The 12,738-nt window shown below is 40.9% G+C and overlaps 1 protein-coding gene across 1 annotated transcript in view; it reads right to left on the reverse strand.

Moving 5' to 3' along the window:
- The window catches only part of UBAC2 (UBA domain containing 2), a 173,738-nt gene that overhangs the window by 139,178 nt on the left and 21,822 nt on the right, over nt 1–12,738 (reverse strand). Inside the window, exons 2-4 of the mRNA XM_004746091.3 lie at nt 5,123–5,250; nt 2,827–2,946; nt 2,177–2,286 (exon numbers count right to left, since the gene is read on the reverse strand). Coding sequence (XP_004746148.1) covers nt 2,177–2,286; nt 2,827–2,946; nt 5,123–5,250 — 358 coding nt within the window. The remainder of the gene's footprint in view (nt 1–2,176; nt 2,287–2,826; nt 2,947–5,122; nt 5,251–12,738) is intronic.

The raw sequence follows: 12,738 nt of genomic DNA on the forward strand, positions 1-12,738 counted from the left end.
AGGATTGAGCTTGGTGTTAGGCTCCCTGCTCAGCGGTGAGTCTGCTTTTCCCTCTCCCTTTGCCCTTCCCCCCATTTGTGCTCTAGCGCGCGCTCGCTCTCTCTCCCAAATAAATAAATAAATAAACAAATAAACAAATAACATCTTAGAGTTTAGACTGACCTGACAGCCGGAGTAGAGAAGATGGGGTGAATGAACGATTTACACAGGACTTCGAACTACCAGGACCTGGTGTGGAGGATGAAGAAAGGATGAGCTAAGAGGAAGGAGGAGAAAAGAGGAAGACTGGATGACCAGGCGGATGGAAATGCCACTAATGGAGATGGGAGCCCAGCAAAGGAGGAGACCAGAAGAGATGAGAGCTCAGAACACGATCCATGTTCTCTGAGTCTTAGGAGTCACTAGGAGACGTGGCTCTAGCAAGATCAGGAGAGTAATATGGGCAACTAGAGAGCTGGGAAGCAAAAGATGTTAACTGTCACTGAAGCCATGGGAGGACAAGGAAGCCCAGAGGGAGCCTGAGGAAGGCTGAGCTGCGCACAGTGAACAAGATTAAAAAGCACGAGGGGAGAGCAGTGTGCTGGGGCTCCAGGGAGAGGGTCAGTTCGTGAAATAATGGGAGCCCAAAGCATTTATGAGCCACTGAAAGGTCAAATAAAACAACTGAAAATAAGCCACTGGCTTTAAAAATTAGTTGGCTGCTGGTGACATTTATAAGACAAGTTTTAACAATAGTGAGGTAAAGAAAGAACTAAACAGAAATGAAGAATTGTAGAGAGTGCAAATAAATTTGGCATTGGTGGCAAAAGAAAAAGGGTAACAAAATATTGCAATTTATAAAGCACAATGACTAAAAGAGTCGTTTCCTCTCTTGAATTTCTGAAGCTCTGCTACCGTCTAATGAAAGACATATTTACAAAATGTGGAGTTTACTGAAATAAAGATTGATGTTCCAAGAAGTCTATGTTTGAGAAAGCTTCAGGACTCTAAAAAGCCATTGGTAATACTTTATGACTTGAAAAGAAAGAGAAATATGTTCTCATTCAGGTGATGGCTGAATTAACATTCATACTGTCTTTCAATACACTTCCATATCGAAAACCAAATAGAATGAGCCTGGATGAGAAATGTTTGGGGAAAACTAATCATTCAGTAATGCTACTTCTCCTCTAAATTAACATGAGTCATTCCGGATGACTACACTATTTTCCACAACGGCAGAAGGGTCAACTTAAACTCCTCCATCTAATTAAAATCATAACCAGTGGAACTCAACAAAAACAGCATAACAATTATGACACAGAAATTTATCTGTCTCCATTCAGATATCATTCAGAATCACACATTTTTTAAAAAGCTAATGATCAACCCTCAATTAATGAGTGCAACTATAATTAAGTAAATCCCACAAAGGCTACACCATAAATATGAACAACATAAGGGTGAAGGCTATTAGATCACTAACTATGTAAGTGACTCTGAATTAAGATACTTTCAGTCCCGAACAGTTCTCTAAAAACACATTGCTAAATTAAAATAAGGCAGAAGTTATTATACACAGAATTTTAAATATCTGATAACTGTATTTCATAGTATCTTATTTCTCAGAACTTAATTCCAAGACGCTTTAAGGTCATTTATATGTGCTAACTACTTTCAGATACTAGTTATTTCATAAGCTAATACATGTTTTGTTTTGTTTTTAAAGATCAACACAATACGAAATCATACACACACACACACACACACACACACACACACACAGAGGCTGGCTATTGCAAACTGACTATAAAATACCAATTTAAAAAACATCATTCTTCAGAGGCTTAACTTCAGACAAATTGTTTCCAAATCTAATCTAAATTTTGTTAATTCATAAAACTAGAGACAAAATTTCATCTTAAAAATACAAAACTAATTCTACCTTCTGGACCAATAGAGGACATTCACTAAAAATTCTCTAAAATATTTCAAAGCTGAAAAAAGGAATAAGTATAATATGGATTCTGTTTCAAGAACATAATGAAAATGTGATTAAGTATACATTGGATTTTTTTTACCCCAAAAGTCAATTTTACTACATTTAGAGTTTAAAATATTCTTTAACTAACTTTCATGTACAAAAAGTTAAATCAGATTTAACTCATTATTAAGCTAATCTTTGAGAGCTACTTACAATCCAGAAGGCAGATTTCCGGCTGCAGCAATACCAAAGAAATACCACACGGCCTCGACGAGAATGAAGTCAACCAAAACCGACAAAACCCAGGAACCCAGCAAAAAGGACTAAAAATAAAACAGGAAGAACTTTACTGAAAGGAGTCTTCAAAAAATAAACTAACATTTATTTAATTAAAAGGAACTCAGGTACATTTTTTTAATTTGTTTTTATTAGTAGCACACGGTTTTCAAAATAGGGGAGTAAAGCCATATTGGTCAAATGCATTAATATTTTCATAATTTCTAAGTATGGTAAAAACAAAAGACATTTATAGCATGATTTATTTTTAACAAGTAACACACAAATCATTAAGCACAATAAGCAATTAAAATTTTATTGAAGTAAAAATCCTAATAAAAATTTTTATTAGCCACTCACACCTGATATTTTCTATTATCATTATCATTTTATCATGCAAGTGGCTCAAACTGAAAATTTTTCTTTGGCTAATAAGCACGATTCAAATCAGTCAGAGGATCATGTAATTAGAAGATAGCTGTTAATAATAACACTAAGCTTAGCAAAATAAAACTATTTAAAAATAAGAAAACAAAATACTTTTTTCCATAACCTAAACAGCAAAAGGAAAACACATAAAAACTTACTGCAAATTTTCTGCTTCCATATCTTCTTTCAAATATCCTAAAATTATAAATAAGCAGACTACTGCAGAAAGTATCTTTCAAATCAAGGCAAATTATTCTTCCACATATCAACCTCCAAATCTAAATGGGGATTTAAAAAAGAATAATGAGTAGGATTTGTTCAGGTTTGTGCCTTAGCAAATTTATTACATTACGTCATACTGCTTAATTTTAATACCCTAATTTGATAAATTAATGACATGCACATGAAAGGAAAACTCCCCCATGTAGGCAGGTCCCACCTTACAGCACAGGTGCCCGTAAAGCAGCACATTAGAAGGGGACCCCACCTATGTGGCCAGCTAAACCAAATCAATCCCCCAAATCAGACAGGTACCAACTTGAGGCCAAAGGACCTTCTGTTCCCTCACAGCAGTGGTTCTCAGGGCTGGCTGCAGACTAGAATCCCCTGGGGTTTTTTTTGTTTTTAAGTACACCAGTGTTTAGGCCTACCACGAGATTTTTCAACCTGACTGGTCTAGGGTGAGGTCTTGGCATCAGCGCGCACGCGCGTGCGTGCGTGCGTGTGTTTAGTTTATTAACGTGATTCTAATGTGCAGCCAGGGTCCAGAAGTGCATTATAGCAACTGAAACGAGAGGGAAGCAATATTCTATTCTGACAGAAAGCAGTAATTTGGATAAATAACTGAAAGCCTTTCAGAGGAACTTGATAAAGCCAATATGAGCAAAGGCATTAATTACTTCACCATGAAGGAAAGACGTCAGTGTTCCAGAAGTAGAATATTTTGCTTAAAAAGGCTAATCGAATATTTAGCAAAGGAAAGGTAGCAGGTTATATACCACAGTTTGCACTAACACCCTGTGATATTGTACCTTATAATAAGAAATCAGATTTGGTTTTCGCTCATTTCTGGTACAGAGCTCTTAAAATCCTTTGAATTCCCTAACTGATGAAAGCGAGGAAGGTGTCTTTTGTGTGTGTCAATGTGTGACTTTTAGATGCACCAAAGAGCGGGGGCTGGTTGCCAGGGGAACCAACCTTGGGATTAGAGGGTTGGAACTTTCAGCCCCACCCTCTGACCTACCTAAGAGGGAACAGGGAGGGGCTCGAGGTAGGATCAGCTGCCAATGGCCAATGATTTCATGAAACCTCCATTAACATCCAGAAGGCCAGGGTTCAGGGAGCTCCCAGACTGGTGAGCCCAAGGCACCTCAGAGAGACCATGGAAGCTCTGTGTCCTCCTCTTCCATCTGGACATTGATCTGTGTTCTTTATCCCACCCTTTGACGATAAACAGGTAATCCAGCAGTAAAATGTTTCTCTGAGTTCTGAAAGTCACCCTAACAAATTCATCAAACCTGAGGGGGTCATGGGAAGCTCTGATTTAAAACCAATCAGTCCTAAGTACCAGGAACAACCTGGACCTGCAACTGGCATCTCATATCCGAGGGGGAGAGCATGGTAATCTCTAATCTGCTGCTAGCAGGTCAGAGGCACAGGTAGTGACCTTGGCTTTGCAACTAGCATGGGGGCAGGGCGGGCAGCCTTGTGGGACTGAAGCCTTCACCTGGGGGATCTGATGCTGCCGCCAGGTGGACGGAGTCAGGACTTAGTTGAACTGTAGAGCACCCAGCTGGTCCCCAGGAATTGCCTGGTGGTGTGGGGACAGCCCCATGCTAGAGATGGTGCCAAACATCCCTTTAAGCTCCACTCACAGCCAAGACCCAGCACCTTCAAAGAGATTAGCCCATAATCTCAAAAGCCACAGAGTTCTGCTCTTCCCAGAAATAAAAACCCAAGGGAAATTTCCTACTTGATATAACCGCCACTACAAAGTAACTCATGGAGTCACAGTCTGTTAGCGCTGGAAGAGCTTAGATCATCTAATCAATACTCAAGATTGGGAATATAAAGTTTAGAAATGCTAAGCACAAAATTGCTTTTAAAAACGTTAAGAATGCACACTAATCATAATTAAAACAGATTTAACACTGCTTTTCTTTTGAAGCTGTAAACTGCATTTCTGTGAGTAAGAAGTGAATGTGAGATGTGCCTACCAGTAAAAGGAAACACTGCAACTGCTTCATTACAACCGGCATTCCTGCAAATATTAATAAATACAACTAGAAAATTCACTTGCTGATGGAGTATTAAAAAATAAATAGTATTTCTTAGAAATTTAGAGGCTTTGAGGGACGAAGAGCAGGAAGGAAAGAAGAACAGCAGAAAAGAAAAACTAGCCCACCAAGAAAGATTCTGCCTTTCTCCTCACAAAGGCCCATTAGCAGAGCTCACCTGGAAGTCGTCCTTGACAGCTTGGAGGTCATACACGAAGAACCTCTGGCAGTGCGGCAGGAGGAGGGCTAGCAAAAGGGACAGGGCACTGGGCACCAGCAGAAGACCCTTAGACAGAGGTGCCTTATCTAGAGGGAAAAAGAAAACATCTTTCAGAATGACTGATTCTAAGATTTAAAAAACCACTTGGGTGAAAAGCAAGAGAATTCACTTCCTTTGGATTAGAATGAAGACAACGTTCACAAACTCCAGAATTGAATTCGTATTAGTGTCTATCTCCAAAACCTCCACCTGCAGAGGGAAGTGATCAAAGAGCACTGGAAAACAAGTGGAACTTGCTGGCAGGGGTTCACGGTCATTTGGCTCTCATGAGACCAACCCAAGTTTACAGCCAGGAACTTTCACAGAATACTTTTCAGAAATGGTCACCAAAGTTGAAGAAATAGAGGACTAGGTTTCCTACCAAAATGAGTTCATTCCTGAGCACGCATGAGATGCACACACATTAACATTTTTTCCAAAAAATTAAAAAAGCAGTTAGAATTGCCAACTATGCTGCCTGCAGTGGCATGCCGAGATTTTGTGCGAGGGTCACCGCCGGGGCCCTAGTAGGCTTTCCACTGGAGAACCTTGTCTAAGTCTCACGCAGCCTCCAAGCTCCAGCTCAGTTTCCACTTCCCTCCATCAGTCTCAGTGAAGCATTTTAGCCCCATGGGCTTTGCCCCCACTCTGCACCCTTGTTTCCAGGTACCATTTGAATAGTCAGGGTTTCACACTTCTTTTGTCTTCCTGATCACGCTGAAAATGCCCGAGAGATCACCTCCCTTCTGTTCTCTACAGCGGCCACAGAGCCAGGGCAGATCCCCACACCTATGAAATGTTCAGATCATCAACAGGTAAGACCACAGGAAAGAATCACCAATGGCACCATTCTCAGATCGTGTGAAGTACACTTTAACTGTATTCACAAGAAATTCCCTGGGAGTGAATTCACTAGTTACAGTTGGTAATGTGGTTATTGCACCCGTTTTAAGTATATAAAAATAGACCAACTGTTTCCTCTCTGGTGAGGTCTTGCAAACATCTACATGGAACCACTAGTAAGGTAGCTGCATACCATCTTCCTGACTCAGATGCAACCAAGGCTCCAGGGAATCTAAAAACTAAGAGGGCTCCTCGTGGCCTAGCCCCTCAGAAGTACAGGAGAGCACCAGGGCTGTGAGCTTGACCAACCTAAATTCTATCCTGACGCTTCTGTTCTGCTCACCTGTAAAACGAAGGGAAGAGAGGCTACCTCAAAAGTGTAGGAGAAGCTAAAGAAGAAAAGAATGCCAACAGAGGAGTCGGCTCCTACCACCGCTCCCACCAGCCAGGAGGAAGGGCTTCCTCGGGACAGGCGAGCTCTGGGATCTTTCCAACAGGGTGGAAGCTGGAGCAGCGGTGATGCAGCTGCGCCCTGAAGGGGCAGCGAGGACCCCATTTCCTTCTTCAACCTGGGCTTCCACCTCATCTTGTGAAATGGGCCCCGACGTTCATTCCTGCCTCTGCCCTGCCAGCCTGGGGCAAATGGATGTTCTTGGAAGAAGTCACAGAGCTGAGCTGCTAGATCTCCTGCAGGTTCATGGTCTCAAATCTCAGCGGACGCTCCCCACCGACCAGTAATTCCACTGCTTTTCTCCCACTTCTCATTTCACACCATCTCGCCCTCTCCCTCCACCCTCCCTGCTCCACACTCCCAGCCTGGCTTACGCGTCGCCAAGCGAAGAAGCGAATGCTTGGCTGGCGTCATTCCCCATCATTCCTGAACATGAATAAGCACTTCTGATCGACCATACATTATCCCATGCCCCTGGGGTACAGCATTAATGATGGACAAAGCCCCCCTCCTTTGTGGTCTAGAAAGGAGAGAAAAGAAAATACACAAGACTAGGTTAAATATGTTTATGTCAGAGGGAAATAAATGCTAGAGAAAAATTAAGCAGGATTGGGGCGCCTGGGTGGCTCAGTGGGTTAAAGCCTCTGCCTTCGGCTCAGGTCATGATCTCAGGGTCCTGGGATCGAGCCCCACATGGGGCTCTCTGCTTGACAGGGAAGCCTGCTTCCTCCTATCTCTCTCTGCCTGTCTCTGCTTACTTGTAATCTCTGTCAAATAAATAAACAAAATCTTAAAAAAAAAAAAAATTAAGCAGGATAAAAAGCGTGGCTGTACTAGCCACCAGGGAGTCCCTGTTCTCTTTCCAGACCCATGATAAGATGGCTGAGCCACTCATACCGCCCCTAGCTGACGTTCGGTATGACAACATGACTTGCTTTGGCCAAGTCAGTGTGACAGATGTCACTTCCAGGGAGATAGCTGAAAAGCAGTGGATAGCGTTTCCCTCTGTGGATGCTCACGGAGGGAGCTGGGCGAGCGGATCCCAGGTTGAAGAAGATGTGGAGTAGACCGCCTAGGGGACTGGAAACAGAGGGCTCCCCTCAGTGAGAAACAGATCTTGTGGTTTTAGGCCCGCAATACTTTGCAGCTGTTTGCTACTGCAGCATAACCTAACCCACCCTGACTTACGGGAAAACCCAGTGCTGGTGGGAAAGAAGGGTACTATTTTATACAGGGTGACTGGAAGGCCCTTCTGATATGTAAGACTTGCGAAGGGACCTGAGAAATAGGCCCTGCAGACCGCTGGGAACTGTCCTTCCGGCAGAAGAAGGAGCGAGCACAAATGCTCTGAGACAGGAAGGTGCTCGATATGATCAGGAAGCAGCCGGACTGCCAGAGGCAGGGAGGAGCAAAAGCAGAAGGAGGCGGAGAGGTGGGACAGAAGGTCAGAGAAGACGGGGCGCGGACGGAGCAGAGCCCTGTAGGCAAACACGGACATTACCCTTCCCTATAAAAGTGACAGGATGCTCTGGGGGGATCTAAGGACAGGAATAACACGATCAGACATGTTTTCAAGAACCACTTCACCTGCTACATGGAGACGAGATTACGGGAAGGCACATATAGAAGAAAGGGGACCCATTAGGAGGCTATCATGATAACCCAGGCAAGGGATGAAGATGGCCTGGCCCGCGGCGGTTTAGGTGGGGCTGGTCAGAGTGGTCAGAATTGGGATGCGCTCTGGAGGCACTGCAGGCAGGATCTGCTGGCTGACAGGTTGTAAAGTATGGGCAAAGGGAAAAGTCAAAAATGACTCCAAAGTTTTTGTTCTGAGCAAAACTGGAAACACTGCTGCCAGTTACTAAGATGGAAAATCCATCACCCTTGCCCTTCCCATGCATACAAGATCCGGGCCCATCTTGCAAAATACTCCCAACCCCCATCCCTATCCCCACTGTTAGGGCTCTACCCTCTCGCAGACTGCTAGCAGCCCACACTGAGGTACAGAGTTTGCACCAGAACGTGAACCAGCACACTGCATCTTTCAGGGAGGAAGTCCTGCTCTGAAAAAGAAAAAAAGAATCAACCAAACTGAACATGTGCTTTGCTCAAATGTCACCTTATTTGTGACCACCCCATGTAACTAACTTTGGATTACCTTTTTTCATAGCACTTATCAGTTGACTTATTAAATTCAACTCATCAAATCTATGATTCGAAATGACTGTAAGACACACCATTATTTTAGGTGTCACTAAAAAAGAAACACTGCCTTATAAAATCCCAGATGTTATTAATTATAAAGGACACCCAATTTTAGAAACACTAAAACATGAAAAATGCAATTCAGAATCAAGAAATGTGTTTCTTCGTGGATCGCTTCTTGAAGGCAGCAACTCTGTCTGGGACACTCACAGCCACAGAGTCTCCCATGCTGAGAACAGAATCAAGCCCATTATGGCACTCAGTAAGTGTGTAATGGAAGGCGACTGAAGTATGAACACTAGTGGAAGCCACCCCAGTGTCCACCCATGGATGGCCTGATAAACAAAATGTGGAATACACACATAGTGGAATAGTATTCTGTCTTAAAAAGGAAGGAAACTCTGGCACATGCTACACTATGGATTGTATTTCAGATACACTTTTCAGACATTATCCTGAGTGAAACAAGCCAGACACAAAAAGATAAATACCATATGACTCCACTACATGAAGTACCTAAGTAGTCACACTCATAGAGCCCGAAGTAGAATGGTGGTGGCCAGGGATGGGGGAGGAAGGAAGAGGGAGCTGTTCAGTGGGTACAGGGTTTCAGTTTTGCAAGATGAAAAGAGTTCTAGAGATGCACAACAGTATGAATGTACTTAATGCCACAGATCTGTACACTTAAGAATGGTTGAAATGTCGATTTTAGGTTATGTATATTTTACCACAATTAAAAATCAAGACTAAAAAGAAATAAGATAATTACTGAATGAATAACTGATCCTATTTATACAACCATTTTAATTCCATCCAGGCCTAAACAAACCCCTAAAAATACAGATCTGGTAACTTAAATCGGATAACTCTACCATGAAGTCCTCTTTTTTTTTTTTTTAAGTCCTCTTCTTAAGATGAGCAAAAATCAGACCTCCAAAGTCTATGCAGAAAGTGACAAAATACAAATGTCCAAGAAGTCCCACACCACAGACTAAGTACACAGCATTACTATGGACAGCAAGACTTACTGATCAACTCATGATCTCTAAATGAGATCAAAAAAAACAAAGAAACTTAAACAATTACAATTATTAAATTCTCATTAATAATATATATACTTATGTGTTTAGAGATAAAGTAGCTACAAATTTTTTGAAATGCACCAAAAAGTAAGATATATTGGGACCCTTGGCTGGCTCAGTGGGTTGAACATCCAACTCTTGATCTCAGCTCAGGTCTTGATATCAGGGTCATGAGTTAATAAGGCCCTGTGTCGGCCTCCACACTGGGCGTGGAGCCTACTTAAAAAACAGAAAAAAGAATTGATGAAATAAATAGAGGGATGGCTATGTGATTCAAAAAATATAAGAAAATGTTAACTGTAGAATCTCAGTTGTAGGTATATGATATTCACTGTACCATTCTTTCAACTTTAAGCATGTTTGAAAATGTTCATAATAAAACAGGGGGTGGGGGCACACAGTGAATCACAGTATTTGAAAGCTGAGAAAGAACTTCAAAATACACAAAGCAAAAACTGACAGAACTAAAAAGAGAAACCAATAAATCCACAAATACAGTTGGATACTTCAGCACTTCTGTCAGTTATCAATAATGTAAGCAGACATAAAATCAGTGTTATGGACTGAACTATGTTCCCCCCAAATTCATGCACCCAACCCTCAATGTGACTATATGTGGAAATGGAGGCTTTAAACAGGTAAAGCTAAGTGAAGTCATAAAGGTAGGGACCTAACCTAACCTGTCCATATAAGAAGAAGAGACACCAGTGATGCACATAGAAAAGACCACATGAACACATGGAGACAGCCACCCACATGCCAAGGAAGGAGGCCTCAGGAAAAACTTGCCAACACCTTGATTTTGGACTTCTAGTCTTCTGACCTGTGAGAATATAAATCTCTGTTGTTTAAGCCAGGCAGTCTGTGATATGCTGTTATGGAAATCAATGAAAATACGTAAGACTTAAAAAAAAAAATCCATCACTTTGATGTGATGGACTTTCATAGAACATTCCACCCAAAATCAGCAAATTTCATTTTTTTTCAAGTGTACATAGAACATTCCCCAAGAAAGATCATATTTTGGGGCATAAAATGCATCTCAATAAATATAAAGAAATTAAAATCATACAAAGTATGTTCCCTGACTATACAAGAATTAAACTAGAAAACAGAAAGATGGATGAAAAATACCCCCAAATTTAATACCCCCAAAATTAAACAACACACTTTTTTCTTAAGATTGTATTTATTTATTTGAAAGATAGAGAAAAAGAGAGAGAAAAAAAAATGAGTGCGGGGAGGGGCAGAGGAAGAAGTAGACTCCCTGCTGAGCACAGGGCCCAACACAGGGTTGGATTCCAGGGCCCTTAGATCATGAGACCTGGGCGGAAGTCAGATGCTTAACCAACTGAACCACCCAGGCGTCCCTAAATAACACAGTTCTAAAATAATATTTAGGTCAAACAGGGAGTGACAAGGGAAATTACGATATGTGTTAAAGACAATGAAAAGTGAAAGTACAACTAAGTAAAATTTGTGGCCTAAAAATAAAGCAGTGCTTAGAGGAAAATTTATAGCATTAAATGCTTTATAGGAAAGGAAGGGTCTCAAATGATGATGTAGGCGACAAGCTCTTTTAAAAAATAGAAAAGGAATTAAACCCTAAACAAGCAGATCAAAATAAATAACATATGGCCAAAAAACAATGAAAAAGAAAAATCAAAATATAATAGAAAAAAACCAATAAAACTGAAAGCTGATTCTTTGAGAAGATCAATGAAATTGATACACCTCTAGGAGGACTGATCAGAAAAGAAAACATAAGTACCAATATCAGGAATAAAGGAGGGGATATCAGAATAGATCCCACAGACATCATAGGATAAGAAGGGGTTGCACAACATTGTACAATGTACTTCATGCCAGAGGACTGTACACTTAAAAGTGGTTAAAATGGTAAATTTTATGTATGCACTTTTTAATCACAAATAATTTTTGAAAGGATAAGGGAATATTAAAAATAACATTTAATCCCTTAATTTGACAACTTAGGCAAAACAAATTCCTTGAAAGATACAATCTACCAAAGCTCACTCAAAAGGAAATGGTTATCTTGAATAGTCCTACAGAAATGAAGAAACTGAATTTCTCAGTTAAAAGTCTTCCAACAAAGAAAACTCTAGGTTTGGGGATTCAGTGAAGCCATTAGGCTTCACTGAAGAATTCTACCAAGTATTTAAAGGGTAAAGAGTACCAATCCCACAAAAACGCTTCCAACACAAAGAAGAGAACACTTCTAATTCATTTTATGAAGCCAACGTTACACTGATACCAAAACCAGACAAAGGCATTAAAATAACAGACCAATATTTCTTAGGAACAGGAATGCAAAATTCTTTAAAAAAAAAAAAAAAGTTAGCAAACTGAATCCAGCTACACAGAGAAAGGATAAAACATCACAACCAAGTGAAGTTTATACCAGGAATGCAAAGCAAATCAATGTACTTCATCATATCAATAAAGAAAAATATACCACATAACTCTACTCACACTCTGTACAATTATCTGCTTATTCTACAAAGCAATTTTTGTCAACTTATAAGGCAAAATTGGCCACTTACTGCTGTGCAGTTAATGACAGGCTACCTCCTCGATCAAATCTTACTACTAATCCTATCCAACATGTACTGAGCACTACCAAGTGCAAGGTATTATATATAGTATTTTATGCATACTACCTTGCCCCAGACACTCACACCAGGACCTTAACACCTGTTACTCCCTCTACCCCAAATGTTCTTCCCAAGTCCAGCTGATCCTCATCATTCTGTCCCCATTTCAAACAGCATCTCCTCAGACTAGCTTTCTCTCATGACATTAGTGCTCTGGAGCACATCATGCTGTTTTATTTACTTTATAGCATTTTTTCACTATTTGAAATTCTTGTTTGCTTATTTGTCTGTCTCCTTTACCAGAATATGAACTCTATGAAGGCAGGGTTCTTGTTCATC

Source organism: Mustela putorius, unplaced genomic scaffold (genome assembly GCF_011764305.1).
Source record: "Mustela putorius furo isolate JIRA1106 unplaced genomic scaffold, ASM1176430v1.1 tig00000551_pilon_pilon_pilon, whole genome shotgun sequence".
Taxonomy (NCBI): domain Eukaryota; kingdom Metazoa; phylum Chordata; class Mammalia; order Carnivora; family Mustelidae; genus Mustela; species Mustela putorius.